This window comes from Mytilinidion resinicola (assembly GCF_010093595.1).
Source record: "Mytilinidion resinicola strain CBS 304.34 unplaced genomic scaffold BDZ99scaffold_32, whole genome shotgun sequence".
Lineage (NCBI taxonomy): Eukaryota > Fungi > Ascomycota > Dothideomycetes > Mytilinidiales > Mytilinidiaceae > Mytilinidion > Mytilinidion resinicola.
This window is the reverse complement of record NW_022985468.1, coordinates 249,204-261,663: the sequence shown is the minus strand read 5'-3', so window position 1 is coordinate 261,663 and position 12,460 is coordinate 249,204. Positions and strand designations below refer to the sequence as shown.

The 12,460-nt window shown below is 50.4% G+C and overlaps 6 protein-coding genes across 6 annotated transcripts; 5 read left to right on the top strand and 1 right to left on the bottom strand.

Moving 5' to 3' along the window:
- Window positions 1-164: 164 nt before the first annotated feature.
- On the top strand, window positions 165-563 carry BDZ99DRAFT_527493 (uncharacterized protein; the record flags this gene model as incomplete). The annotated part of the gene is made up of 1 exon (XM_033726267.1): window positions 165-563. One exon carries the CDS (start codon window positions 165-167, stop codon window positions 561-563), a length of 399 nt encoding a protein of 132 aa, XP_033569429.1.
- Window positions 564-4,432: 3,869 nt separating this feature from the next.
- Window positions 4,433-6,110, top strand: BDZ99DRAFT_204097 (amidohydrolase). The gene is made up of 3 exons (XM_033713280.1): window positions 4,433-4,457; window positions 4,520-5,218; window positions 5,275-6,110. The coding sequence occupies exons 2-3, from the start codon at window positions 4,553-4,555 to the stop codon at window positions 5,908-5,910; spliced, it is 1,302 nt and encodes a 433-aa protein (XP_033569428.1). The 5' UTR covers window positions 4,433-4,457; window positions 4,520-4,552; the 3' UTR covers window positions 5,911-6,110.
- A 278-nt stretch (window positions 6,111-6,388) lies between these two features.
- Window positions 6,389-7,258, top strand: BDZ99DRAFT_482881 (uncharacterized protein; the record flags this gene model as incomplete). The annotated part of the gene is made up of 2 exons (XM_033722535.1): window positions 6,389-6,736; window positions 6,782-7,258. The coding sequence occupies 2 exons, from the start codon at window positions 6,389-6,391 to the stop codon at window positions 7,256-7,258; spliced, it is 825 nt and encodes a 274-aa protein (XP_033569427.1).
- Window positions 7,259-7,689: 431 nt separating this feature from the next.
- BDZ99DRAFT_482880 (uncharacterized protein) lies at window positions 7,690-8,535 on the top strand (the record flags this gene model as incomplete). The annotated part of the gene is made up of 1 exon (XM_033722534.1): window positions 7,690-8,535. One exon carries the CDS (start codon window positions 7,690-7,692, stop codon window positions 8,533-8,535), a length of 846 nt encoding a protein of 281 aa, XP_033569426.1.
- A 665-nt stretch (window positions 8,536-9,200) lies between these two features.
- Window positions 9,201-10,474, top strand: BDZ99DRAFT_482879 (uncharacterized protein; the record flags this gene model as incomplete). The annotated part of the gene is made up of 2 exons (XM_033722533.1): window positions 9,201-10,355; window positions 10,427-10,474. 2 exons carry the CDS (start codon window positions 9,201-9,203, stop codon window positions 10,472-10,474), a joined length of 1,203 nt encoding a protein of 400 aa, XP_033569425.1.
- A 406-nt stretch (window positions 10,475-10,880) lies between these two features.
- Window positions 10,881-12,054, bottom strand: BDZ99DRAFT_551283 (uncharacterized protein). The gene has a single exon (XM_033727017.1). It carries the CDS (start codon window positions 12,033-12,035, stop codon window positions 11,013-11,015), a length of 1,023 nt encoding a protein of 340 aa, XP_033569424.1. The 5' UTR covers window positions 12,036-12,054; the 3' UTR covers window positions 10,881-11,012.
- Window positions 12,055-12,460: the final 406 nt, after the last annotated feature.

Genomic DNA, 12,460 nt, shown 5'->3' with positions numbered 1-12,460 from the left:
CAACGTGTTCTGGAAGGCATACTCAAGAAACGAGACACACACCCAGGACCTTCTTGCTTTCGAGATAGGACATTTTTGAGCTACCAAATGGCCGCCAACGAAGCCAAAAGTCAGTACCATAACCAGCCCTTCTCCGACAAGGAGTGAAATCCGAATTAGTCACCATGCCGACCTCCGCCAACTCTACAGCAACGTCTACCGAGCCATCTACATCCTCTTTCACCGAACCTCACCAATACCTCGCCACCTGCATCCTATTCCTTACGATTGCATACTTCCTCGGCCGCTACAACGCCATGGGAAACTTCTTCCGCGCCGCCTTCCGGCTCCTCAGATACATCATTATCTTTATCCAGCGAAGACCTTTCCTCCTGGTCTTCACTCCGGCAATGATTCTCTGGCTCTACTTCCACTTGACAGATCGTGATGGCGTGCTTCTATATCGAAGTGATAGAGAATGGCTGGCGGAGGTTGAACATGCTTCCAATAGGCTGTGGGATGCCTTTTGCCAGGGGTTGCGAGAGGGGTGCGAGAGAAGGTGTGGGAGGGAAGAGGGACGCTGATCTGGGTAGTCAACGGTGGAAGGTGGTTATTAGAGCAGGAGGTCGGTTGATGGATATCAAATTGATTTGATGCAGGTTGATCATGGTATTTTAAATTGATGAAGCCGCGATAGAAGTGAAGAAATTGAGGCGTCGGTAACGAGCTACGATTGCAGTTTACAGTACATGGTTCTAGATATTGGGACACTATTCTGCCACCCCTTGTAATTCTTGACAATATTTTGCGGGTTACACTTCTGATCTATGTACACTTCTCTGTCGCTGCTTAGGGAGGTTTGTTTGAGATTTTTAGCTGTTAAAACCGTGGGACTTCCGTCTAAATCGAGAGGCTGTAAATACCATGGGACGCCACAGGCGGTGGCAGAATGGTGTACGGGCATTTGTGGCGGGTCACAGCAGGCCAAGTGTCAAGCAAATTGTTGTCAGGTATCGAGTGATCAATTCGGAAGGTTTTCTAGGGGTGGCACTAATGATGTCTCTCTAGAATTTGTGTGTAAATGAGTGTCTTCGATATTAGTCCATGCCAGACCATTCAGCTTCGGTGCAAACGAGTCCCAACCATGCCCTCTCTGCTGGCGCCGAGCTTTTAAAATCCTGTCTGACCTCCAGAAAAACATCTTTGTGGTTCGTGGTGGGAAAGTAAGTCCTATGTATATGAAAATAGCAACCGCAATTGACGGCCTTGCAACGGACAGGAATTGTTGTCTTCCAGCAACTGTGGGAACCACTGTAGTAGCCCGGACAACTAGACATACTAATACCATGCGTGGAGGGATGTGGCGGCCTACAAGTAGACCAGGCCTCCGCAAGCGAGTTCCAGGGTCTGTCGTGCTCATAACAATTCCTCTCTAGGATTGCCTGCACCTGCTGTACGATATAATCGTCGCTAAGACGTGAATGCGAGCATAGCGGCACGTCCAGTGTACTCAAGGCTGCTTTGAGTCTTGGTATGAACTCAGGGACGGTAGTAGAGAGAGGATGCTGCATGATTGGAAGCCACCAGCGGTGACAGTATCTCTCTACTTCAAAGTTATCAGGATGACCCATTCTGATGTACCGTTCGACTTCTGGATAGCACTGTTTCGGCCAATGCGGGACGACGTGATCGGTATGTAGACAGAATAGGCCATTATATCCGCGAGGGATGGCTGCGTCTAGCTCAGCGTGTGTAAAGCTCAAGTGTGCACACGCGTAGAACTCCTTCTCCATCCCAAGACAGCGACGCTTAAGTGGGTCAGATGCTCGTTGCTGTGGCGAGAACACATTGGCTGAGTGTCGACTTCCGCACGCACTACACCAGATACGACGCGAAGATAGAGATTCCGGGCTACCCGGTACTGACGAAAGGTTCCTTTTCTCCAATCTCGAGGTCTCTGGGTCGAATTCGTTCAAGGGGAAGAAAACAAAAGGAATAGCATATCGTAGCTTCTTGGATGTCTGTCCGACTGCGAGCGAAGATACCGGCGAAAGGTGGCTGCCGATCATACAAAGAACTTCATTGGGTAGTTGGAGAAGGTGGCTCTCGGTTGCATTGTGAAGAGCGGCGAGTTTTTGTGTTAGGTGCGCATCCATGGTGCTAGCGCTAGCTCGGAGTGCTCTGGAAAGCCTTGAAGTGCTGAAGTGTATGTTCGAGTGGCCACTTCAATAGCGGTCGAGGTAGTAGGTGTATGAATTGCGGTAATGTGTGAGAAAGCTTAAACGGGCAGTATCTCGGTAAGGATGGTAGTGTATAACTTCAACGAGTTAGGACTACGAAGGTTGCGACAATGTGCTCGTAGTTCTCCCTCGGGGAATTGGCAAGTGTAGTTGAAGTGTGTTTAAAATGACAGGTGGCGGAAACAAAATGGAGGGTGAGAAAAATGCATGGAATTAGACTGGCTGGCCCACAAGCTGAAGTCTGGGTCAGTCTTTTCATCCATGGTTGCGGCTTGTGGGTTCCAACAAGAAAGCCATACTGACCAAGCCACACAACCAATTTAAAGTAGCGAGAGGTCAAAAGTATCTTTTCAGTCAAGAATGTCGAGTACTTTCGACTCCGAATCTAAAAACAAGTTTGCAGCCCTCGTACATAATATAATACAATGGAGCTTGAATCGCATGTCGATGTTTCTCTCCTTCGAACGACTTCGAACGAAGATTGCCTTCTCAACCACCAAAGCAATGCAGAAACCCCAGCATCAAACTACATAAATATAAGAATGTTGTTAGGCCCTCTAGTACTACGTCGCGGTAGCATCTATGCAGTGTATTGGACAACTTCTCTAATTTTCTACGTTCCATCCACTTTTAGAATGTATTGGAGATACATTGCGATCCGGTACGCCTGATCAATATGTTCAAAATGTCTCTTAAAGGACCAGATTCATAAGAATTACTCCAACGCCATCTTAATACCAATACAAAAATGATTAGTATTGAAGGCGGCGTCTATATGTGCGCCGTATCTTCTAGATTGATTACACCGTGGCTCCCAACTCTACCCGTCGACATATTAAGGATCATTACATCACGTGTAAAGCATACGGACTGTTTCTTGTCGATCGAAGGCATTTTCCAGGCAGTGGACTTTCGCTATAAGAGTGGCAAAGGGACTGAATTATGGTGCACGTGGTTAAAAGGCCGAGATAGTGGATGTAACATCACAACACTGCTTAGCATTGCTTAAGGTATATAGTTTGATTAATTTTTCATTGCCCTTCATTCTCGGGTCCCTGGGCGCAGTGCAGATGGGTCCTGTCCTCATCCGCTGTATTCCCCAGGCTGTAACATTGCTCCCATTACTGGGCGCGGTGCAGGTGGGTCCTGTCCTCACCCGCCGCAATACCAAAGAACCCCATTATAGTCCTCCGTCCCAGCAGCGGAGGCAGTCCGGGAATGGGGGCAATGTTCGACTCTCGATCAAGCTCTTTTGCGAAATATTGGTTTTGACCTTTTGCTCTTTTGTTCGGTGAATGACGACGTAACATTATCCCTGTTCTTAGTTAAAGCCACGAAGTCGGCTCCCTCGTAGCATGATCGTCACTCCCGCTATCTTGGGCTGGATGTTCTTTCTACTTGAGCATAATGGTATACAAGTAGACCCACTGCGAAGAATCATCATTGAAATGGTTGGTTTTACTATTGGAGGCCTTCTCGATGAGATCTTTCGCCATGGTTGGTAGAGAAGTATTGCTATGAATCTGGAAAGCTTCCTTCTTCGACTCGTATATAGAGAGTTTGTAGCCGCGGAGAGAGGTCAGCCACCCATGGCACCCATAAATGTAGTGTCTTTACCACATTAGAATTCACAAAACCAATCTACACAATGAGTCAAAACATCTGTTCAAGTTCGCTAGTCGCAGAATACGGTCTGCGAGCCAGAGTACTGTTGAGTCAAATTCTTCATCGCGTTCGATTCGAGAAGCAGAGCACATACGTACTATGGGGGTAGTCCCAGACGTGACCGTAAAACCTCCGAAAGTCACGTGCCTAAGAGCGTCAGATTGATGACTTCCGCCAAGTAGGAGAGAGCTTTTGTCGCAACCAGAAGCAGATGCCGACAAGTGGATTTCGGTAGTCCATCGTTCGATGCTAAAGGTTTAGCTGGCAGAATGACCCATTAACGCGTTTTAAGCTATCCACTGAGGGGTATTCAACGACGGGTTTGCCGGTAACGGTGAGCGGCAGTATACAGAAACGGGCCAACGAGCAAGATGTAGGTGGAACAAGCTATTATGTGTATTGAGAGAAATTCTATATAATTTGAAGGGGGTATGGTAGACATTTCGGGCATTAGTCAGCCGGGCCGCTAATATGCCCGAGAGCGGATAACGTGCATAGTCGCAACCCTCGAATTGTATCGTACTGCCAGCTACCTTATGAAAACCCACCTAGGATCTTAAGTCGTAGAACTCGGTAAAGATCTCAGTTCACAGAAAGCCCCAAATTTGCCTTGTTTTAATAAATCCTTTCACTAGGCGTACTCTACACCGCCATTACGATTTTTAATTATGGATTCAAAAGGTCGAGTCACCAGTTCTCTGATTGACCTGCTTCTCGCCGTACCGGTAGACTTCGAGAAATATGAGGCGCTCTATAAGCACTTCCATGAGCACCCCGAGCTCTCGAATCTTGAGGCTGAAACTGCCAAAACGATTGCAGTCCAACTATCAAGTCTCCAGGATTTCGAAGTCACCACCAACATTGGCGGTCATGGCCTTGTCGGCGTGCTAAAGAATGGCCCTGGGAAAACCATCCTCCTACGCGCCGACATGGACGCTCTCCCAATCCTAGAGGCAACCGGCCTCCCCTACTCCAGCACAGTCACCATGCTCGACGTCGGGGGCGTCATGCGGCCTGTGATGCACGCGTGCGGTCATGACATGCACATGACATGTCTCCTCGCTGCAGCTGAAACGCTTCTCAACCTGAAGCAAATGTGGAGCGGTACGTTAATTGTGCTGTTCCAGCCTGCGGAGGAGCGTGGCAGCGGAGCGAAGGCGATGGTAGATGATGGCCTATATGATAAGCACAAGATCCCCGTGCCCGACTTTGTACTCGGCCAGCACGTAATGGCAATGAGAGCGGGCAGTGTAGGATCGAAGATGGGCACGATTATGGCAGGGGCGGACAGTATGAAAATTACACTGTTTGGGGTTGGTGGTCATGGGTCACAGGTGGGTGGATACTATTCTACACATTATCTATTTCATTCAAGAGCTGACATATGCAGCCACATCGGACAATTGACCCTGCTGTCATGGCGGCTCACGTTGTAGTACGCCTCCAGACTATCATCAGTAGAGAGATCAATCCAAGCGATGTTTCCGTTCTGACCGTCGGGAGCTTGCAAGCGGGTCAGACAGAGAATATCATCGCAGACTCGGCAGAAATTGGCATCGACATACGCAGCGTGCGACCGGAAACGCGCGAGAAGCTTCTAGCCTCCATCCGGCGAATCGTCAAAGCCGAATGCGAAGCAAGTGGTTCGACGGTCGCGCCCGTTTTCAAGATGACTCGGCATCTGCCAAACACAGTGAATGACGAGTCGATGATGAAAACGCTGGCGAAGAGCTTCAGCGAACATTTTCAAGGCGACTTTGATGCAAATATACCAACTACTACTATTGCGGAGGATTTCTCGGTCCTCGCAACTTCGCAGAGTCGGCCTTGTGCGTTTTGGCATTGGGGAGGAATAGAGGAGGGGCTGTTTGATCAGAGGCTGAAGGAGGGAAGAATTGATGATATTCCCGCCAACCATACGGCGAGATTTGCGCCGGTGATACAACCTACGATGCGTACCGGAATTCACGCTTTCTGTGTTGCTGCTCTTGCTTTCTTTGACGAGAAGTCGGAACATAAACTATGACGAACGAACGAACGAATGTAATACGGCCACTAAAAGAGGCCTTGTATATACGCGTCTGGAGCTGGAACCGGAGCCGCAGATTTCGAAATCTTGCTCAGACACTGTCTGAAGACCACTAGAACAAAACACAGTACTGTTAAGATAGAATCCTCAGAGATTTACCAAGTAGACACTTCGATCCAACAGTGTTTACATTCAGCTAATAAATAGATCATGTGATGGGTGTACGAAGTGTCACTTATCATTCACTATCTACGGCCTCCCTGTTCACCTCTACCAGCACCACTCCTTGTCCATAAGTTCCCAGTGAGGACATAGCAACTGGTTCCCTTTCCTAATCCCATACCTCCCACCACCCTATCAGAGGCCCTCCCACCTTCTAACCACACTTACCCCCACCACCTCCTAATCGTCGAAGTGCACTCTCACATCAAAGTGGCAAAGTCCTTCAAGCACTGCCCAGGTTGGTTGCACCAAGATGCCACCAAAGAAAACCACGAAACGAAAGGGTCCCACTCCAACCGTCTCTTCAACGATAGTCCCGACTGCGTCAAGTCCAGCTACAAAGGCAACTGGAACTGCCCGTACCATGCCAACACCAAAGCCTACAAAGTCCAATAACGAGAGACTCCTGACAAGCCCTGCACAACATCGATATCACACCAGATCGACCGGGCCCGTGCCCACAATAGCAGAAACGGGCATCAACGACGCTACGACTAGTGGGGTTCACTCCCTCGACGAAAGCGAGGCATCTGAGGAAAGCGAAGCAGGGGAAATCGCAGGCACAACCCACCAAGCAGCTCGAGTCTCCGATAAGAGGGACGTAGCATCTAGGGCTACTGTACCCCGACGTTCTGATGTGTCCTAGGACACTCCTGCCAACTCCATCCTGATCGAGGACGAAGTGATGAACGACGACGCAGTCACGAATCCCACGACGGCACTCAGGGCACTAGACCCTACGGACACCAACGCTGTGACTCGGCCCACTATCAGGGATGCCAGTACTGTCAGCCTGATTAGCCATCTCGTTAGTTTGGTACCCTTCGCTACGGCAATTCCTTCAGCAAACGCGAGAGCTACGAGGGCTATCACTCACGCACGCGATCAGCTTCCCCGACTAACACGCGGTCGGATTATATCCGGAGGAGTTATAGCTTGGTTGGCTTACTACCTATACTACCACTTGCTAGATCGTGATGGAGTTCCACTGTACCTCTCCGATCGGTCATGGCAGGCAGAGGTCGGACACTCTATGGCGCGTCTTCGTGACGCTTTTTATGGCGGTACTGACGGATTACAGGTAGATGGAGGTTCGGATGGAAAGGCTGGAAGAGGCCGTTGAGTGATATGAAGACATCCTCCCGGTGCGAGGTATAGATATGCAAGACTTGATCATATATTCGAGGACTCTTCTCAGGCGGCTTTCTACATATCTTATAGAATGCAAAGCGGCTTGCACGAACTGTACTATATTGGAAAAATGACCATATGCAATGATATTCATACCCTCAGGCTCGGATGAGAGCTGAAAAAGCGAACCAATCAATAGTTTGCCCAGTGTATTCGCCGCGTTCTAGTGTATGCGTGCCATTTCTGAAGACAAAATTCAAGCAGGTAGAGCAGTCACCATTCACCACGTGCTGATTTACTAGTCTCGTTAGCGCACTTGTCTGCCAGCTACAGCACCCCCTAGCTTCTCTTCACGACGTCCACCCGTATTTTTGACACACCATCCCCACCAGCGTCTCCAACTCGCGCATTTTGCCCCACATTATGGCATCGCAAAACTCGTCTATCAAGGAAGAAAGCGACGAGGAGGCCGATTACTCGGACTCAGTTTTCACCGTGCCAGATGGTGATAGCGACGATGAAATCGACGATGAAGATTGGGAGGCATTGCTGGCAGCAGAGAGCAGCGAACCAGAACCCGCGTCAGACGATGAGGTAGTAGAGTCGCCAAAGGGGGAGGCGGAGGGTTCCAGCCATGCACAACTAGAATCAGCAAACACCGCACCAAGGGCTTCGCAAGGATCCTTATTCGGAGAAGAGGAAGACGCTAGTTGGACACTGGAACGGGTACGAAAGCGGCAGGTCATAGACTTTTCTGACGATGAGAGTGATCAAAGCCCGCTGATGCGTAGACGCCCGAATCTAACAAAGCGCCGAAGAGTTACACTTACGCGGGGGGTCGGTAGAGAGGTTGAAGGCCGCCAGGCGCACCCACTTAGCGGGGTAGCATATCCGAGCCTTCCTGCAGCTGAAGAGGGATCAGAAGGAGATTCATCAGGAGAAACTAGTAGTACTAGTACGAGTACAACCACGAGTATGAGTACAGCAGTCCAGACCTCCACACCACCCGTTGTGCTTCAGCCCGCTAGCAACGCACTTATTAGAGTACCTAATGGAGCACCCATGGCAGTACCCACTAGAGATCCACCCGGCCTAACTCTCATCGGTTCAATTGACCTCGCTATCCTGATCCCAGCCCTGGCAACTCGTGCTCCCTTCCCAATCAACCTCTATGTTCGCGACGCTGATCTGGGAGGCTCCGCGCATGGAGCATTCGCGACCATTCTTCAAGCTTTGGCTCATTTCTTGAGGCTTCCAAGGGGAAACTGAGCGAATTTTGGGGAGAAGAGGGCGTATGAAGGGGATAGTAACCCACCATTCCAGATAGCGAAGGTTCGGTGCGCGGAAGGGCTCAATCCTCACGCGTCAGTGTCGTGAGGGAAGGAATGCTTGATACCGCTTGATGAAGTCTTTGGGGGCTTGATTCACAAGTATGGGAAGCATATTGGAAGTTTGTACTAAGACATAAGTTTGGGTACTCCTTTCAATTGCTTGGGGTACCCCGAAAGGCTTTGGAAACTGTAGATACGATGCAAAGGTCAAGGCAGTGGATATCAAGCTACTTTTTGACTAAATGGAGGCATGTTAGCTGGGGCACTCCTTATAGTGGTGTTGAGAGCGCAAGAGTGGATTCGGAGCAGTGATATATCCTTGTGCCCAGCTTCATGGCCTTGACTGTACCTAATCGAGCTAATTTGGAAAACACATGGTTGAATATACTCACGTGACCCCGTGATAAGAGTGCACTCCCAGATTTCCTACAGAAAATGGGGTTAGACTTAGCCTACCCAAAGCTGCAGCAGTAGCTCACCATTCACCTGTAAAATCAAGCAACGCCTAGCGTCGGCAACTGCTAATTGAGGTACCCCTGGCAACCTCGATCTAAAACCCACTCCGTTTCCTCATCACCACCGCCAGACTCGGAGCAGGTCGCCATGGCTTCTAAGCCACCACCCCCTGCTTCAACCGACTCTTCTACAGAGGTCAGTCTACATGAGCGGGCTATGGTGCCTCTCTCACCCCCCGAATCAAGCATCAAACCCGAAGAATCCGCCGCTCAAAAAGTCGCTCGGATTGTGGAACTTTCGGAGCAAATCCTACGATATCTACCCTTTGTCGACCTTCTTGCAGCCAAACTCGTCTGCAAACAATGGCGCGACATCATCAAAGCCTCCCTGCCAATCCAACGGCAGCTCTTCCTAGTCGCGCTCACATACCCTCCAACCCTAAGGCTTCCTGGCTACATACTCCCGAAGTCTGCCAACTATGAATCCGGCAACCATCAGAAGGAGGCTATCTACGTGGTGGAGCCGATCGGAGGGCAGCAGTGGCACCCCATGCTCCAGGAGATTTTCCAGACGCGAGATTGGCAGCCGGATGGTGACCCAGCGAGCAGCTTTATTCGACTCGACTTCGACCTTCGTTGCTATAACACAGTGATCCTCCAGTGGGAAGGTAGCAAGGTCACACTCCCACGATACCCAGAGCTCATATGTTTGGTCAAGAAGATTGCGGATGCTGCTGATGGCGAGTGGCAACGTGCGCTGTGCTGCCAGCCTCCTACGGCGCTTCTAGAATGCATAGGACCCCATGCCGACCACCGCTACCGCATGGGCCATCTAGAAACGCTCATGAGAATGGTTCCAGAGGATGGGTCAGATGGTATCACCATGGGTCAGATACAAACATTTTTTCGGGATCTAGTGGCCGAGGTGAACTCCGTTACGACTCAGCTGAGAAACTTCAACCGGAGTGTGGAGGAGTTAAAGCAGACTGTCTGGAAGGGAAATGATACAACCAGCCTCCCTTCCCGCCCACGCTTAACGGTGGCTTCACCACAAGACAGCCGCATGCTGTCTCGACACGACATCAATAGACCACGTCGCCCCGCTGGACGGCCTCAACCCCCTCAAAGCTGGTTCGACAAGTTTCGCAGGCTCCGAACCATGCAAGGCGACCTATGGAGAGCTCTTGACCCGGTTGAGTACAAGCTCAAGTGGTGCAGACATTTGTTCGGTGCCGAGAACGTGTCCTGGGACCGTGATTGGGACGATCGTCCTTTGATCCTAGAGGATGGAGCGCAGAGTCTTGTAAGTCGATCTGATCAGCTACAACAATACAAGATGAGCTAACGTAAGAAGCATAATTACACGACTTGAAGGTTCGTTCCACTTGGTTAGCGATCATTCGCGGCTTAAAAGCCCTCTGAGGTCGAGGTATAGCACATGGGATTGATTCGATAGGTTCAAGTTGCGGTCATTGGAGTCAGGGTGTACTGTGAGAAGCAGCACTATAACTTCATAGCGCGGACAAATTATAAAAGGTCTTACAGGCACTTCCTCACCTGAGATTGCTGATTCGAAATATGAACTTATAAGTCTTTGCACAGACTTTCACCACTGCTTTGGGCACCCCCATAGAATTCCAAAACCTAGGGCAACCTGAAGTTTCACGTAGTGCAAATCAGACTGACTCTTCACTGACTAGCTGCTTACTAGCCGGGCTGCTCCTTATAGTGGTGTTGAGTGAGCAAGATTGGAGCTAAGCAGCAATGAATCCGTGTGCCCAGACTTATAACCTATATCAATCAACACTGTCACGTAGCAAGGTAGTGTAGAGGTTTTATGTGTTCGTGGTTCCATAAAGTATAGAAACAGAGGAAGAGAGGTATACACGAAGGTGAGGCCATCTACTACAACATTTGCTGTGGCTCCTAGCCTTGTTCGAATGCCCTCGGCTTGCCTTTCTCAAGTAGCCTCTTCACGAATGGGAGGACGCATTCCGTCTGGTTCAGAAGATGATTCAGTCCCAAAGATATCCATGCACCATCGGAGCTTGGACCCAACCACTTCCACCATTGTCTTATGAGCAAGCCGCAGGTCTCCGAGTTTTCTGCGCATTTCGATCTTTGGTCCTTTGAACGACGTGCCCACTGTGTTCTTGGTCGCGCTGCACAACAGCGACTTCGCCTTGCGTTTTCCTTCCCTGAGTTCCTGAGCTTGAACCATGACCTCCTCTACCTCGGCCAAGATGACGCGGATGCAGGTCTGAAGCTGGCCCATCGAGACGCCAGCTGCCCCAGACTCAGCCTTCAGCTTGTGAGAGGCTTGGAAATGCTCTGTACCACCCGCGATGAGATCAATCTCAAGGTCCTCATCGAGCTCGTATTCCAGCAGCTGGATGGGAGGCTGGCAACAGAGCGCACGCTGCCACTCGCCGTCCGGAGCGGTTGCAAAGTACTTCAGGCGAAGAACAACATCGGGGATTTTGATCTCACGTCGGATCGCGCGCATACCAGTGTCCTGAACCCAGAACAAGTGGAGAAAGCTGTGCTCCAACGTGTATTTGAGGAACCACCGCGGTGTCAGGATGAAATATTGGAGTAGTGGGTGCCACTGTCGGCCACCCCATGGCTGTACGATGTACGGGCCTTCTTTTCGGTGCGTGACAGGCTCATAACTAGCTTCGTAAGGGAGGATGTAGCCGGGGAGCCGAAGTTCTGGGGCGTATGTCATTGGAGCGAGGAATAGCTTTTGCTGGAGAGGTAGAGAGCGGTTGACCATGTCGTGCCAGTGCTTGCAAACGAGCTTCGCTGAGAGCACCTCGATGAATGGAAGATGATATAGGACTTCCTCAACAAGCTCCACAATCTGGCCGACCTTTTGAGCTGCGGATTTCTCGAGTTCAGGACTCGATTCGGGGGGGATTGTGGCCATGTCGCTCCTGGGTTCTGTTTTAGGACTGGCCTCATAACAGGAAATTGAGACCATGTCTTACCTTCGCTCTGAGGAGGCTGGTATCATGCTGCACGCGCTCTCTGTCATTAAGATGCAGGGCGAGAGCGATTTGGGTGTTGCTACGGTGTGGAGCAAGCGAAGCGGAGGAGATGGAGTGTTGGAGCGAGCTGTAGCTCGAGGCGGCCAGCAATATTTGTTGTCGTGGCGACGTCAGCAGCCTTTTGGATGGACCCATTCACGCCCGCAAGTCCTCCTCTGGAAACCTGATGGCTCGCTCCATGTTTATTTCGGACGCTCGGTATCCGGCGCCCCTTTCAACACTTCCACATACCGTACCGGGTCCTAAGTGTAGGCACGCGGAAATAGATTTACTCGTGCTTATCCTTTGCTACCTAGACGCCACTGTAAGGGGTACCCCACCTGGCAGCTAGCACGTCCTCGGTCAGGTAAAAGGTAGT